Here is a 17,500-nt window from a genome sequence, read left to right on the forward strand (position 1 = left end):
TCCAAGCTCCCCTCCACCATCTCAGCCATATCACGTTCTCTCCACTCTCTCCTACATACACTAACCTCTCTCCCTTCCACCTTTCCATCTTTCTAAACTTTCTTCCACCATTTCTTTAGTTATCACACCGTTTTCACCCTCTCTACATGCATCTACCTTCCTCCCTTCCACCTTCCCTTGCACAATATGATCCTCCACCATCCTTTCAACTCTCTATCCAGCGTCCACTAACAGCCCTCCACTTATCATCTCTCTCTCTCCCCACTCTCCTTACCTTCATGCTTCTCTCTACCTTTCTTCCTCATACTCAGCCTCCTCCAGTCCATACCTCCATGTCTCCCTCCACCTTCTCCTTGCCATGCCCTCTCCAGCTCTCCTCAACACACTCCACCTCTCCACACTCGCCCTCAACACTCCACTTTACTCTTACCCAAATTCAGCTCCAGATATACATGGAACTCCCGCCTCAACTTCCACTTCATCTCATCCTCTTCCCCGCCTCCCTCTCCCTTCCATCTGTCTGCCATCACATGCCTCTCTCACTCTCACTCTCTCTTTCCTCTCCCCCTCATGCACGCCTCTGATTATATCCTCATCACTTCATCATTTTCTCCCTTACTCCTCTTCATTTTCTTCCCTCCCTTTGCTTTTCTCTATGTCATGTTCTCCTCTCCCTCCCCTTTTCTCCTCACTCACATGAAAGTAAAGGTATGGTAGAAATTGAAATTTTAAACATATCTGGGAACTGGTTTTGGGTGGAAAATTTTCAGACATTCAGATATTGAGTCCCTGGTTGTAATTTAGCGGAGGGAGACCGTGGTGGTGGTGGTGGTGGTGGTGGTGGTGGTGGCGATCACTAATGAATTCAATCATAGGTAAAGTGATGGTGAAGTAATCCCGTAATAAATTCGTGTAAGGAATGCATCTTCACTTCTATCCATACTCTTGTCATTTATACATTTTCTTTCTTTATTTTTTTTTCATTGTCATTTTATTCATGTATTTTTAATTTGGCTTTTTTTTAAGTTCTGCTTCTATTTTTTTACATTTCTAAAAGTTGGTCGGCGTTCGGACATGGTGAGCTCGTATATTGATGGTTTGCAGTCATTTGGTACTGGGATGGTTGATACTAGCCACATGCTTCCCATCAATGCTGTTTCCATCAATGCATGAAGGAGTTCAAGAGAGTGGCAAGAGCCTCTACATACACACAAGCACATATACAAGTAAATAAAAGAATAAACCTGCTTGCGCCACCACAAGCGGAAGCCGTCCATTTAAGACTCCATAACAGGAAACAATATCCTACCTGAGCTGAAGGGGAAGAGATAAAGAAAAGCCTATCAATATAGCTATCCTTTTCAAATTGATATTTATTTGTGAGTCTCTACTTCCAGCATTTTTCCGTATTCAAATGTTCGTTATTAACTTATCTTCTGATACTTTCACATTCTACATAATTATATATGTATCTAGCATATATCCATCTGAGTAAACTGCAGGAATCGGTCAGTTTGTATTTATTTTCATTAATCAATAAAGCCTTCTCCGGCCAAGTGAGATTCTCGTGTTCAAAGTTCAATCCTCTCGGTAAAAAGGCAAATTATTAACTGTTCACAATAAATAAGTACTAAATACTAATGAAAGAGTAGAATGTCTTGGTAAATAATAGCGACACACAGATAGATAGAAATAAATATAAAAGAGCAGACGCACACGCAGATAGATAACCAGATACAAAGCTAAGCAGATAAATAGATAGATGAATAAATAAGAAAAATAAGCCTCACAAATATGCAAAAAAAAAAAAAATGTAAAATATGTAGAGATAAATAGACAGACATACAAATATAAAACTCACAAGAAAAGATACCACACTTCATCTTAGGGAAAAGGCAGAGAGAGAGAGAGAGAGAGAGAGAGAGAGAGAGAGAGAGAGAGAGAGAGAGAGAGAGAGAGTAATTGTCATACCACGAGGCACAGGACAGGTGTTGGCTTACCGGAAGTCGGATCTTTGATAATCAGGTGACATCACGCGTCACGACACCCAACACCATACACAATCAGTATTAACATAAATCATCAACATTAGCAGGATCAAATGGCCAGCCAGCAATCATAGAATCACAAAACCTCCCACTATACAACTGTTCTGAGCATTGATGTCACATACCTGAAAATATTTTGACCAAAAAAAAAAAAAAAAAAAAAGAAAGAAAAAGAAAAAAAAAAAGAAAAAAAAATGTTAATTGCCTATACCTTGCTTATTTTTCATTTCCTGAGCTTCTCTTACTTTAAATACTGAACACTTTCAAGACTTTATCATGTTTGCCATTGCAAGAGAAAAATATTAATGGTTTATGGATAGCTAGACAAAATCAACAGTAAGGATAGGTAGAGAAAATCAACGAATCTATTTTTACGTATATATATCATTTAAAGACAAGAATGGATTTTGAACATCCGTCAGTTCGCGTTAAATAATCTATACATATGGCGAATAAAGGGATAGATGTGTTAGCGGTCTCATCTCTATACACATTTCCCTCTGGGTAAAAATGAAAAGTTAAAGACTTGAAGAGAATCACGTCACAGAGAGACACACTGACGGACACAAGAGACCAATAGGATGTTTAAAAAAGAGACGTTGAAAGATTACTCACGAATCTTTGCTGGGATGGCCTGGAATGAATGGGCAGCAGACACGAATGATTGGAAAAGATTGTGAGAGTTTTTTTGTGCTGAAGTGCAGTTCTTAAGTGGTGGTGGTGGTGGTGGTGGTGGTGGTGGTGGTGGTGGTGGTGGTGGTGGTGGTGCTGCTGCTGCTGCTGCTGCTGCTACTGCTGCTGCTGCTGCTGCTGCTGCTGCTGATGATGATGATGATGATGACGATGACGATGATGATGAAAAAACACAGAAAACAGCAGGAAATCATAAAGAACTAAAGAAATGAGATCTGAAAACCAAAGAAACTCAGTGAATCATAAATAACTACAAAAAATATGTGAAATAAAATTCAAAGACAAAAAGAAAAAAACACAGAAACAGAAAAGGACACTGAAATTGGAATCTCCCATAAAATCACACATAAGACAAACTACCGAAAAGAAATTAAATGAAACCACATAAAGGACCACATTCTGAAACACTTCCGCGCCGCATCTTCACTTTTAAGAGGCTCTAGTTGAAATTACACGGGTTTTTAAGGGCGTTTTGACGGTTTTAATGACAAATCAACTTGATTTCTGTATCACTGACAGGAGAAACACTCTTGAGAATCTAGCAGATCATCTTTATGGCTTTGGAAAATAGTTGTGGTGAGAGAGCAGAGTGCTTTTGAATACGGGCCAAGAAGCCACAAGAATGTATACAGATGCACACAAGCACGTAGCACCACAGAAAAGTACATACAAAAATCACAGAAAAGTTAAAGAGAATCACTCAGTCTTACAGAAAACCACCCAAAATCACAGAAAACCCAAGGAAAGTATCAGATCGAAAATGCAAGAGGACAGAGGGAATTCGAGATCCAAATGCAGTTCAGTATAAAAAGACACGGGGAACTACAGGGAGCCAAAGGGAGACACAGGGAGCCACAGGGAACCACAGGGAACCACACGAAGCCACAGTAAATCACAGGGGGCCACAAGGAACCCCAGGAAGCCACTGCAGCGTAATGAGGAAAATAAGATCACGGCGTCACAACAGAAATGCTTCAAGAATGGAAATGACTCCTCCTCTTTGGCCTAAATTAAAAGCGAGAGGTATTCGTTTCATTGAGCTGCGGGAAGAATCGGCATCCGGACAAAGGAGTAAGAGGAAGAGGGAGAGAGAAAGATGGACAATTAAAGGGGAAGGGAATTAAAAGAGCATTAGAGGAACATACGAGGCAGGAAACAAGGGAGTGGGAAATGAGAGTGAGAAAGATGTGAAAATACGTGAAAGCATAGTTCTTTTTTTTTCGCAAAACTTGGGATTAATCTGTCGATGTCTACAAACAAGGAGTGAAGAGGTGACGTCCGAACTAATTAAATTCTTGTCAAGACCTTTGCTAACATATCGAATTTTATCCATTTCATAAAACTTTGGTAGAAATCAATAGAATAATTTGCAGTGAACAAAAAAGAAAAAAAATAAGGAATAGGCTAATGTTTAGGCAATATTGAAAAAAAATAAACATCAGCCACTATTGGATGGACTGAGAAAAGGTGAAAATAGAAATAAATAGCGAAGGAAAGGGGGCAATATAAAATGGGGTGAATATAAAAGTGAAAAACAAGGAAACGAGCAAAACGAAGACGACCTTGACTAAAATTAAGCAAAATAAAAATACATACATATACACACACACACACACACACACACACACATATATATATATATATATATATATATATATATATATATATATATATATATATATATATATATATATATATATATATATATATATATATATATATATATATATATATATATATATATATATATATATATATATATATATATATATATATGAGAGAAAACAAAAATAGGATCAAAATGAAAAGAATAAGAGAGATGGAGGAGGAGTTAAGGAATATAAACAACGTCGGAGAAAATAGAAATAATGACAAACAACAAAGGTGAAAAAAAAACATATAAGAAAATATGAGAAAGGAAAGGTAAAGCAAGAAAGGAGAAGAGACGCAGTAAAAGAACAAGAAAAAACATAGGAAATCAGAAGAAAGAGGAAAAATACATCGTGAACAAAAACACAGTGAGTAAAAATATCAGCCACACGAAGAAAGAGAAATCACTGGAAAAAAAAACAAAGCTAATGAAGGATAAGTACAAGAAAAACATAGATAGAAAATAGAGAATAGCGCAAACAACAACAAAAAAAACTATAAGAGATGAAAATGGAGAGAAAAAAGAGATAAATGACGAGTGGGTGCAGGAAGAGTAAAAAAAAAAAAATAAAATAAAAATAAAAAATAATAATAATAATAATAATAATAATAATAATAATAATAATAATAATAAGGATAAAAGAAAAAGAGAGCAAGGGTCATGAATAACATTACACAAGAGGAGAGTAAAAAAAAGTCACTACACCAAATAAAAAGAAAAGAAAGTGATAAAAGGATAAACAACATTAAACAAAATAACAGCAAAACAAATTCACAACTATGCCAAGGAAATGGAGAGAAAGTAGAATGACTCACCCTTTACAAGGATAAAAAAAAAAAAAAAGAACCATAGAAAGATATACAATGCGAAAAAAAAAAACAGGCAAAAAGAAAAATTATGTAGCAAAATATCACCTTCACCATATAACACAGAAAAGGAAAAACACAGAAATAAGGAAATAAAGTTAATAAACACAAACACACAAAAAAACAACAATATAACAAGGAAAATATAAGTAAAGAAATCACATCAACAGTAACAAAAAAATAAATAAACAAAATAAAACCATTACAACTTACAACAAAAAAAATAAATAAATAATAACATGGACAAAATTGAGTACAAAATATCACATCAACACAAACTGAAGAAAAAAATAATAAAACCATCACAATTTACGAACAAAAAAAAAATAATAATAATAACAACCGGTGTACAAAATAGGGAACAAACAAAGGCGCCGCCAAGTGTGTTAGGCGACACTCATTAAAACAGTATCACGGAGGCTCCATAACCTGGCTCAGACATCTCATTTCCGACAAGCTTCCGGCCTCTCCTTAATGATAAAGCCAGGAACCTCCTTTTTACCTCCCTCCATGCTGCTGCTACGACTCCTCCTCCTCCACCTCCTCCTCCTCCTCCTCCTCCTCCTCCATGTCCTCTTCTTCCTCCTCCTTTTCATCCTTCTCCTCCTTCTATTCTTCTTCTTCTTCCTCCTCCTCCTCCTCGTCGTTGCTTCTCCCTTTTTTTTTTTACTCTTCCTTCTTCTATCTTCTTCTTTCTCTTTTTCTCTTCTTCGTCCTCCTCCTTGCCTACATAAACGACTTTTTCTTTTCTTATTACTATCCTTCTTGTTTCTCTCTGTTCCTCTTCTTTTTCCTTCTCGCCAACTCACACGATCCTTGATTCTCTTGTTATTAGTATTCTTGTTTTTGTTTTTTTTCCTCCTCCTCCTCCTCTTCCTCTTCTTCTTCCTTACACATTCTTTATTCCTCGTTCTCTTACTGTTTTGTTTCTCTTTCTGTATATTATATTTACTCTTCATTCTTTTTGTTTTTTCCCTTCTTTCTTTCCTTCTTTCTTTCTTGTTATGTTCTACTTATTTTTTTTCCTTTTTTTTCAGTTTTATTTTCTGACCTTTTACGTTTTCTTTGCATGTGCTTTTTACATATACATTATTTATCCAGAATTAATGCCATGCTAGTCCCCAACCCAAACACAAACACACTCTCTCTCTCTCTCTCTCTCTCTCTCTCTCTCTCTCTCTCTCTCTCTCTCTCTCTCTCTCTCTCTCTCTCTCTCTCTCTCTCTCTCTCTCTCTCTCTGTGTGTGTGTGTGTGTGTGTCTGTGTAACTTTTTTTTCCTTTATCTTGTCCTTGTAAAACAATTAATTCACTGCCCTCCACGTCACTCCAGGCATTTCTCATTAAAACACCTGCACCTTATTGTTAGAATACACTTGAGCTGTGTTGCTTCACTCCGTAATGGGATGTACTCAAGCAGCTTTGTCTTTTCCTGTCGAGCACGTGGTTGTTTGTTTCATGTTCCTTTACCTACGTGAACCACAGTAATACATCACTGCTGGTTACACGCACACTGTCTTGTCTTTTTCTTTTTCTTTTCTATTTTCTTACTGTCTCACTGTTCTTTACTTACATGTCTTATATCTTCTGTAACCCTTTCCTTGCTTTCCTCTGCTTCCTCTTCTTCCTCTTACTCGACTCTCTCCATTTCCTTCCCTCCTCCTCCTTTCCATTTTTTTTCCTTTACTCCTCCTCTTCGATACCTTCCTCACTTACTTTTTTTTCCTTCCTCCCTTCTCTCCATTTATCTTCCTCGTGCTTTTCTTATTGTATTACCACTTTGTTCTCGCTCCCTTCCATTTTTTCTCTCTTTCCATACCTTTCCTATCCCTTTTCTTCTCTTCCTCATTCCCCTATATTTCTCTGCCTTCTGTTATTTTTCCTTTTATCTTTCTCTTTCACCCTTCCACGCTCCATTTTTCATGTCTTCATTACCCCTTAACTTCTTTTCTTTCTTTCTTTCCTTCCTTTTTTCCTTCCTCTCTGTCCTTTTCTTCAATGTATCTTAATTTATTCATAACTCTCTTATCTCTTCACTCCTTCCTTTTCCTCTCTTACTTCTCTCTTTCTTCTTCATGAGATGTCTCTTTCCTCTTTCTCGCTGTTCTTTCCTTCAATGCGTCTTATTTTCTATGCCTCCCTTAACCTTTCACTTTCCCACGTCCTCTTCCTCTCTTCCCTTCCTCTTCCTCCTTAACGCGGCGTCCCGGCTCACCTGTCCTTTGCCATGTCCAGGTAGCGACAGACTGATTAGCTTAACAATTATCACGTCATATTAGGCAAGTGAAATTCCTTTATCAAATTATGGAGTTCCCCTTACCCTTTATGTCCTAATTACGTCATATGCTGCTCAGCTATTATAGGTACGGTAATTATAGGATACAGCTGTTGGGTTGGTCATTAAAATTTATACACAGGTATTCATCAATTTAACTAATACAGTGTGATGGTAATTGGAACAGTAGGCGTACTGTGTTATTATAATGCCTGATGAACTAATAGTAGTAGTATTCATTTTGTTGGAAGCTGACGATGGAATTTTATCCTAGACGCAATCGAAGAGTTTTTTTTTTATTTATTTATTTTTTTTAAGTAGAGATTTACAAGGAATCCAACTCGTGGTATTGTAGGTTAATCCGATTTGTCTTTAAGCATCATGCGATAGAAAGAGTCTTATTTTCTATCGATAGTTTTCTCTTGATACATTTTTTTCTAATAACCAAGTAGGAATTTCCCAGGAGTCTTTCCAGGTTAAGTGTGGTATTATACCGTCTATTTTTAAACCTGACCTCTTTCTATAATGTAACACTGATAAATAGCAAACTTAATTAACATATTCTTGTTTAACCTCTTTAATTATCCCTCTCTCTCTCTCTCTCTCTCTCTCTCTCTCTCTCTCTCTCTCTCTCTCTCTCTCTCTCTCTCTCTCTCTCTCTCTCTCTCTCTACAAGTATACAATGTTTCCAAATAAAATGTAAAATATTTTGATGATCATTATTGCTTAATATTAAGAATTATCCCAACACTATGATCAGAGAGAGAGAGAGAGAGAGAGAGAGAGAGAGAGAGAGAGAGAGAGAGAGAGAGAGAGAGAGAAGGATCGCAAAGATGAAAGAAGAAAAAGTGCGTGGCAGCAAGGAAGTGAGGGAATGAGGGGGAGACGGAGGAAGGAAGGAGGGAGGAGAAAAAACGGAGCATTCAACAGGAAGGGAGGAGGGACAAAAGGAGGTAGGGAGAGAGGGAGAAAGAGGGAGAGGAAAATAGCCTGCCGGGGAGCCACTGTGACGCTGTTTAAGAAAGAAAACCTTAGGAAAACCGGAAATTACTGTGTGTAAGCCAGAGAGAGGAACGGCTGCCTGCTGACGCCTCCTGCTCATAAAGTTAACAGAAATTTTTAGTGAAGAGTTGCGTTTTTCAGCATATGATTTTTCCATTTTTTCCTTTTTTTTTTTTTAGGGATGTGATCTTTTTATATACATTAATTTTGGGGTCGCTTTTATTCATTTATTTCTCTTTCTTTTAATGACGAAAGATTTTTTTTTTTTGTTGTTGTTGTTGTGGGTGTGTGGGTGTGTGGGTGGTGTTTTTCTGAGCTTTTTGTTATGAAGTAAAGGTGTAAATATTTTCTTATGGATTTACTTTTATTTATTTATTTTTTTTTTTTACTCGTTTCGTTTTAGTTTTGTTTTGTATTTGTCGTGACAGATGATTAACGATTTTGACTTTTCCTTCTCTTTTCTCTTTTTTTTTTTTTTTTGCTACATGGAGGGAATGAGTTTTCGTGTTAACATATTGTGTTCTTTATATATTTTTGTCTTTCTACCTTTTTTTTATTTGGTTATTATCATGGTACTTCTTCCTGCTATTCCTGTTACTACTACTACTACTACTACTACTACTATTACTACTACTACTATACCTCCTCCTCCTCCTACTACTACTACTACTACTACTACACCTCCTGCTACTTCTACTACTACTACTACTACTACTACTACTACTACTACTATTGCTCTCTCTCTCTCTCTCTCTCTCTCTCTCTCTCTCTCTCTCTCTCTCTCTCTCTCTCTCTCTCTCTCTCTCACCAAGACATCGACATCCGGTAGTTTCTTACTGTCAGTACACGAGATTAATTAGCGCCACTCTCTCGTTTATCCTTGGGTGTGTTTAGTCAACTCTGATCATTGTCGGCTCAAGTCAAGCCTCCCGAAATGAAGACGAGTTTAATCTGATTAGCCATTCAGTTAATCCATTTGAGTTGGCAACGGAGCTTCCCTCACGTTCTCTCTAAGTTAATCTGTCTGTCATTCGCACTGTCTAACTGTTTGTGTGTCCGTCTCGTTGAGTACTTCTGTTTACATGCCAGTCTGTTCCTCCGTCTCTCTCTCTCTCTCTCTCTCTCTCTCTCTCTCTCTCTCTCTCTCTCTCTCTCTCTCTCTCTCTCTCTCTCTCTCTCTCTCTCTCTCTCTCTCGTCCAGGTACATAGTAATAATAAGCATTGACAGAGGTTTGCTCTTACTATCCTGTTGTTTCACACGTTTAGTAGTAGTAGTAGTAGTAGTAGTAGTAGTAGTAGTAGTAGTAGTAGTAGTAGTAGTAGTAGTAGTAGTAGTAGTAGTAGTAGTAGTAGTGGTAGTAGTAGTAGGGATCTTCAGAACTTCTCTTTATTGACCAGTGAGTCTCGTAGTATCTGTCTCTCTCTCTCTCTCTCTCTCTCTCTCTCTCTCTCTCTCTCTCTCTCTCTCTCTCTCTCTCTCTCTCTCTCTCTCTCTGAATCTATCTATTTATTTGCAAATATCTATCTGTCTGTCTATCTTTCTACTACCTACTCTCTGTCTGTCTAACACTCATTCTTTCTTTCCCTTCCTCACTCTCGTTTCTCTGCCAACTGTTAAATCTCTTCCGGGTCTCATGATCTACAGCAAATATTTGTCTTTCATTTAGGTGTGAGGTCAAGTGCAGATACCCTGACCAATCTCCCGGCCTTTCCTCCTCCCCCTGTCCTTCCCCACTCCTCTTGACAATCTTCCTCTTCCCTCTCCCTTCCTCCATCCTCCCTCACCCACCTACCACTCCTTGTCCATGTCCCACCCTGCATCACCCTCTCACCTCCTTTCCTTCATTTATCTTCAGTCTTTCCTGTTATTTTCTCACCCCGCTAGTTTATTAGTCCTACTCATTTTTTTTTTTTTACTTTACTCTATTTTTTTCTTAGAGAGTGTGGTGAGTGCGCGTAAGCAAGAAATAACTTTTGTACAATTTGTAATCATTTAATAAAGAGAATTTTGTCCTCAAGCTGCTGATTTTGAAATGTCACGAAAGGACGGCCCAGGGAAGCTAAACATAAGACAAGTATAAAAAACAATGAAAGCAGGACATAACAGTAATCCTCAGCTAATTCAGAAATTCACACCTAGCACCTGTGTGACCTCGCTACTGAGAACAATCAAGGTACGTCCAGTCACAGCCACCAGCAAATTAACCTGGCTCTGCCTTCCACCTTTTTAGGTTTCTCTCAATCTTAAGTCTTCTGATCTGCGGAGTCTCCTAACAAGACCTGACACCTTCCAGATTTTCACATGGTCACAGGATTTAAGATTAAGGGAAAACGCTAAATATTGTGGAAATTAGGTTATTCGACGAATGTTTAACACTATCTACCTCTCGTCATAGATATTGTTATTGATCTTACCTAAACTTCATACCTCTCAAAGTTATTTGTCAGGTATGAACACTTACCTGGAAAGAGAAGGAAATGTATGTGAGAGAAAAAACACAAACTCTATAATGGTACTAAAATGTACTATAAAACGTTGAAAAGCAGCATTTGATGTATTTAGATATGATATTTGTTCATACATAAAAACATGTTGGTTACAGGAAGGGTGTGATGAAAGTACAGTGTTCCCACCGAAAAATAATAAAACTTTTTGAGAGTGTGCCAATTGCTGTAAAATAATATTCAGTATTTTAAATGCCAACACTAAAGATCATCTCCAAAAAGGACCACTTATTTGCAAAGGATTTTTTACATCACTCAAATCCAGGGAGAAATGTGAGAGATGAAATGAGAGAGAGAGAGAGAGAGAGAGAGAGAGAGAGAGAGAGAGAGAGAGAGAGAGAGAGAGAGAGAGAGAGAGAGAGAGAGAGAGAGAGAGAGAGAGAGAGAGAGAGAATGAGATGTGAATTAGAGCAGAGGAGAGGCGGAGGCAAGGCGCTTGATGAGAGCAGGTACAGAAAGGGAAAGCAAGGAGCAAAGGATAAGAGAGGAAGGAAAAGGACTAAATAGTAGAGATTCTAAGCAATGAGCAATTACAACGAGAGGTTGGAAAAAGAGACGAAGGGTTGGGGAAAGCCGCTGAAGAAAGTGTAGAGCAGAGAAGGAGAGAGAGGAGAGAAAAGTAGATGAAGGGGATACCAAATAATCCAGGACAGGAAAGCTAAGGCAGAAAAAATATCTGAAGACAAAGCTAAAGGAATCGATGAGTGTTTACTTCATTGTTCCTTCATCTTCAGTTTTAAGTAAAGCTGGATGGTGTTTTCTCTCGTCTTTCCTTCATTGAAACACGCATGTCTTCTTTTCTCGTAAGCTACATGTGCTACAAGAGTTATGTGTTTCTAGACAGGAAGCTCACCACGGAATACGAAAATAAATCTGGTAAAAAGAAAGCACTGTATATTTGACTTCCTTGTTATATCACTATCCATTCAACTGTCTCTACATTCCTGTTTCAATTTAGAAAACATGTTCGTTTTTCGTACCGCCTTTTTGAAAACTGAAATATTCTTAAATTCCTTTCCCCGTGACTTTGTTGCATTAGCATATTCAAAGTTAGCACAAGTCCCTACACGCAAGTTTAAACGAACCTTTTTCACGTTACGTTCCACAACAACTATAAGTTTATATTTTACCATCATTTTACTCTTTTTCAACCATCATTGTTTGCTATTCCTCAGTGCACGCTTCTGGTACTTTTTTTCGAGTAATCATGATTCCTTCCTCACATCTTTATTAAAAGGAATGAAAACCTCGTTAATTTCACACAATGAGTGGTGTGTTGTGTTAAAAACTCTCGACGTCTCTCCAGCGAGTCATTATAAAGTATTGAGAACCAAATCAAAAAGAAAGTAGAACGCTCTGAAAAACCACTACTATTCCCTCTCTCCTCCCCTCGTCCTTCCCTCTCTTCGGCCTTCCCAGCCTCGCCTCTCACGCCGTCCCGCCAGGACACCCTAGCAGTGCGCCATCACGCGGCGGCAGCGCCCCACTGAACACCTCCCTCACCGGCAGGGGTGACATCCCCCCACTCGGCCGCGCCCTGCTGCTGCCGGCGCCTGGCTGCCTCGCTAAGCTGACGGAGCCACGCTGTGATTCCTGAACAAGTTTGTCACTTTTATTATTGTCTTACAAAGGTTATTCTGGAATTCCTTCCTTTTGTTCCCTCGGGGATTAGCCGTGTGATGTTCTCTTCTTAGCGCACCGACCGTCTTTTCCTTCCTGCCTGAACGGTTCTATGCATACTTCGCCTTAATCTTATGACTCTCTCTCTCTCTCTCTCTCTCTCTCTCTCTCTCTCTCTCTCTCTCTCTCTCTCTCTCTCTCTCTCTCTCTCTCTCTCTCTCTCTCTCTCTCTCTCTCTCTCTCTCTCTCTCTCTCTCTCTCTCTCTCTCTCTCTCTCTCATCTCTATATTATATATTTTCTTATGAGTTCGTCTACCTGTTAATGTCATTCTTTCCATCTTCGTCGCCTTATCAACTCTCTCTCTCTCTCTCTCTCTCTCTCTCTCTCTCTCTCTCTCTCTCTCTCTCTCTCTCTCTCTCTCTCTCTCTCTCTCTCTCTCTCTCTCTCACATAAGTTACTCGACCACAGAGCCTTGTATAATAGAACGCGTCATGATTTGTCTCTGTATCGACATCTCACCAGTGCAGTGAATACAACAACATTCTGATTCGCACCGAGCAGCGAGCCGCGCCACACCGCACTACACTGTTACCTTTCCTCGCGACAAACACAACAAGAACAAACAAGACGACAGACGCACAGAGACAGAGACACACCCCAGGAAACACCCAAACGTCGCTAATCCAACACACGCCGCAGCAACACCGTTAGGCCGACACACATGCAGAATAGCACCATCATTCTGGCACAACAGCACGAGGGCGCCACTCCATCAGGGCGGGAGCACATGGAGACGCCACTATCTCACCCCACCAACACACACAAGCGCTGCAAGATCCCTGAGTAGCGCGTTAGTGTCTCGCGCTGGAGGTTTAGTGTTGCAAGATGAGACAGCACAAACCTTGCCCGGCGTTCCACCCTCAGTGACGCAACCACGTGATCTAATTCCCGCTTGTTTTTCTGGTTTGTGTTTGTGATGTGGTTTTGTGAGGGAGATTTGAATTTTATTTCACTTCGCTGCTTATCAATTTTGCTTACCCACAGTTTTATTGTTTTCTTTTTTCTTTTTTGTGAGGACGCGTGTTTTGAATGCGTTTCCTTTTGTTTTTCCTTTGTCTTTTTCTTTTATTTACTTTGTGTGTGTGTGTGTGTGTGTGTGTGTGTGTGTGTGTGTGTGTGTGTGTGTGTGTGTGTGTGTGTGTGTGTGTGTGTGTGTGCCTGTATGTGCTGTTTTCCACCAATTTATAAAATTCAAAGTATTCACACGTTTTTATATATATATATATATATATATATATATATATATATATATATATATATATATATATATATATATATATATATATATATATATATATATATATATACAACAAATGAGCTGTCTTGCAAATAGTTTTCATCCATTTCCCTTTCCATTTCTCTGCGCACTCGGAAGGGAGCCAATTTGTTGACTTTCACCTCCCTTTTCCATCTGCAGCATTCACATCACGTTATAACTTTCCGCCACTTACTTACCCCTCCTTCCCATAGTATCCTTTTCCCGCACCTCAACCCCTCTTCTTACTCCACCCACTTAGCTCGAGTTGTTTACCAAATCCCCAGCTTCTCATTTCCAGTCCCTGTCAGCGATATACACACATTCTCACCTCCAGTCAGTCCAGCTCTCTCCACTCTTAGACCACAAGATCACTCAGAGTTAAACTTCATCTGCACACTCAGCTAAACTCTCTCAACTTCTTCAGCACTCTCTGGCCCAGCTGACATGGCTCACACACCTTCGCTACCTCTCTCTCTCTCTCTCTCTCTCTCTCTCTCTCTCTCTCTCTCTCTCTCTCTCTCTCTCTCTCTCTCTCTCTGCTCACTCCCTCATCTCGCCTCTCCCTTTCCTCCAGGGAGAGTGACAACCTTCACCTCCTCAAGAAAGTCACTCCGCAATAAGGTTTAAGCCATTCTTCGTTCTCCTTCCCCTTCTCCTTCGCTTCCTACTTCCGCCTCCTCCTCTTCCTCCTCCTCCTCCAGCTCCACCTCCTCCTCTCCTCTCGTACCCAATCTCCCATCTTGCTATCGCCACTCTTTATCTTCTTTCTCCACTGTCTCCTCCTTCTCGTCCTCTTCCTCTTCCATAATCCTTCCCGCCTCATGTCTTTCCTCTCCTTCGTGTCATACTCTTTCTTCTTCTGCCGCCATGTACGACCTTGGTGACGCCTTATTCCTCTTCCTCTTTCCTCTCCCTCTCTCCACCAATCTCTCACTCTCTCTTCTCTCCTCTCTTTAGCTGCTCCTTCCTTCGAACTCATCGTCTTCTCCTTTCTCCTCCTCCTCCTCCTCCTCTTCCTCCTCCTCCTCCTCCTCCTCCTCCTCCTCCTCCTCCTCCTCCTCCTCCTCCTCCTCCTGCTCAAGTCACTTCCGCCCTGGCTCTTCCTAGTCTTACAGTCCCACACCGCCAGTAATTTTCACAAGGTATTTTTCTTGCTGCCTAGTTACCCTTATTATGTTTGGGGCCTATTGCATTTACGTATACTGTTGGAGATTTCTGCGTACTGTGTAGACATTATCGCATTAGCTATACAGTATGTCTTTTTGTTCTCCTTAAGTATGTTTCTTCACGATTTTATATCAACTCTGCATCTCTCTCTCTCTCTCTCTCTCTCTCTCTCTCTCTCTCTCTCTCTCTCTCTCTCTCTCTCTCTCTCTCTCTCTCTCTCTCTCTCAGTCGTCGTCGTTTTCCCGGTCCTCGCCGGCCGCCACCAGCCATCATGCCCCTCCGGACGACCTTCTTCCTCTCTGGAACACTCGGCTTTACTTCCTAACCCACTGCCGCGTCTCCCCCTCCGCCCCGCCCCGCCTTGTACCCGCCACTCCCTCCCGCTCCCGGCCGCACCTACCTCTCCACATCTCCACCGCCCCCCTGACCACACCCCTGCCCGCCACACCCCTGGCCCGTTGCCCACCACGCCCCCTGGACGCAGGTGTGAGGAGGAGTACGACAGGTTGGGTCGGGTGGGGCCGCCGAGGTGCTGGCAGTCACCGTTGAGACGTGAGGTAGGAAGGACGTTCGCTTACGCACAGGACTTTTCGCCAAGTTACCGATGACCTGAGTGAAGTATCGATGGTCCGAGCCGTAACGATTACTACCAGTCGATACTGTTCCCCAGGACACCGGTGCACGCCCGCCTCGCGCCTCCCTTCTGCCGCCCAAAAGTTAGAGTCTCGCTCCCATGCTCCAGTTTCGGTATATTATTGATTGGCGGCGTTCCGTTTGTGATGTGCACCGACTGTAGTTGAGAACCTTGCGAGGGATACTGTGAAGGAGTCTCGCGCGACTCTGATTGACTCTGATTGACAGCCGATCAGACTGACACAATTATATGAAGACTGAGCACCGTCCTAACTTTTAGACTGACTCCCTCCCTTCCAGTCCACCCCTTGGGGAGGAGTGCGCCGCTCAGCTCAACTCTACGGTGACCTTATGAATAAAGTCATCTTACCTCGAGATTAAAAGAAGGAAAAACCCACCGGCCAAGGAAGTGCGGAGAGGGCCGCGTCACGGCAAGATCTGGAGGCGTCGTAAAAGTAATAATTTTTAGATATATTCCGGAAAATTTGTGCGCAATATTTTAGCTGGTGCGTCCTCCCGCCCACCGTGGCTGTAAACTGGTGGACCTTCTCCCAAACCGCCCTTCCATACTAGCTAATATATACATTTTTTTTCAGGTAACGTCACAGAACTACTTGCAAGAGTGGGGAAAATTCAGGTTCTTCACTCAGAGACGCTACCTTGTCCGAAAAGTTTTGAAAAATTCGCGCAGACAAGTTTTCACTGAAGTTATTTATGCTAAAACTCTTTCCCTTGGCCAGGCCGCTCATATTTTTTGGAAGGAGGCGCTTTCGGCCGCCGACGCCCGACAGTTCATACGGAGCCAACTTCATATCATTCTTACAGTGAACCGAGAGAGAGCACGCAGCACTTCTTATCGGCGAGGTGGGGTGATGGTGCCAGTCAGGCTAGTTGATAAGTCTGAGCACGACACCTTCAGAAGTAAGGCGGCCTCGAGAGAGTAGGCGCATCTCGGGGGAAGAGCAACGACCCCAACGCGTGAGCATGGCAGCCAAGACCCACACTCTCCCAAGGCAGTCCCAGCGAGGAGCGGGGATGGTCTTGGCAGTGGTGCTGCTCCTTCTGCAGGCGGGACGCGGATCAGGAAGCGAGTTACCTGATCGGGAATGTTGTGACTCCGCACCGCCTCCCCCTCCCACACTACCACACCGTCACCTCCACCACCACCTCCACTACCCCGCAACCTCCAGCATACGGTAAGTGTCTCATAACATCTTCTTTTACCGTGTACGCTGTATCATCCTCCGTCTCTTCTTCCCGATCCCAGCAAGGAAAAAATAAGCCAGTAAAGTTTGTTGTGTCGATCAGAAAGTTTTCCACGGGACATCATAAGGCAAACATGAGCATCGCTGCCTGAACGTGGCAAGATCCTCCACATTAGCCCAAGGAGACGCGAGTGTTTGACAGCCACTCGTCTCGGAGAGGCTTTTATGGGGCTGTGTTGCGAGCTTCGATGAGGCTCACTGGAGGAGGGGAGACGGGAAATCCTTCACACACACACACACACACACACACACACACACACACACGAACAGACAGACAAACGTACACACGCACGCACGCACACACACACACACACACACACACACACACACACACACACACACACACACACACACACACACACACACACACACACACACACACACACACACACACACACAAACACACACACACACACACACACACACACACACACACACACAGGCTGACATACGTCATAC

The 17,500-nt window shown here is 41.4% G+C and overlaps 1 protein-coding gene across 1 annotated transcript in view; it reads left to right on the plus strand.

Moving 5' to 3' along the window:
- LOC135088882 (uncharacterized) overlaps positions 1-17,500 on the plus strand; it is a 135,216-nt gene that overhangs the window by 2,458 nt on the left and 115,258 nt on the right. Inside the window, exons 2-3 of the mRNA XM_063983944.1 lie at positions 372-518; positions 16,768-16,972. Of these exons, the coding sequence (XP_063840014.1) occupies positions 372-518; positions 16,768-16,972 (352 nt within the window). The remainder of the gene's footprint in view (positions 1-371; positions 519-16,767; positions 16,973-17,500) is intronic.

Source organism: Scylla paramamosain, chromosome 32 (genome assembly GCF_035594125.1).
Source record: "Scylla paramamosain isolate STU-SP2022 chromosome 32, ASM3559412v1, whole genome shotgun sequence".
NCBI lineage: Eukaryota > Metazoa > Arthropoda > Malacostraca > Decapoda > Portunidae > Scylla > Scylla paramamosain.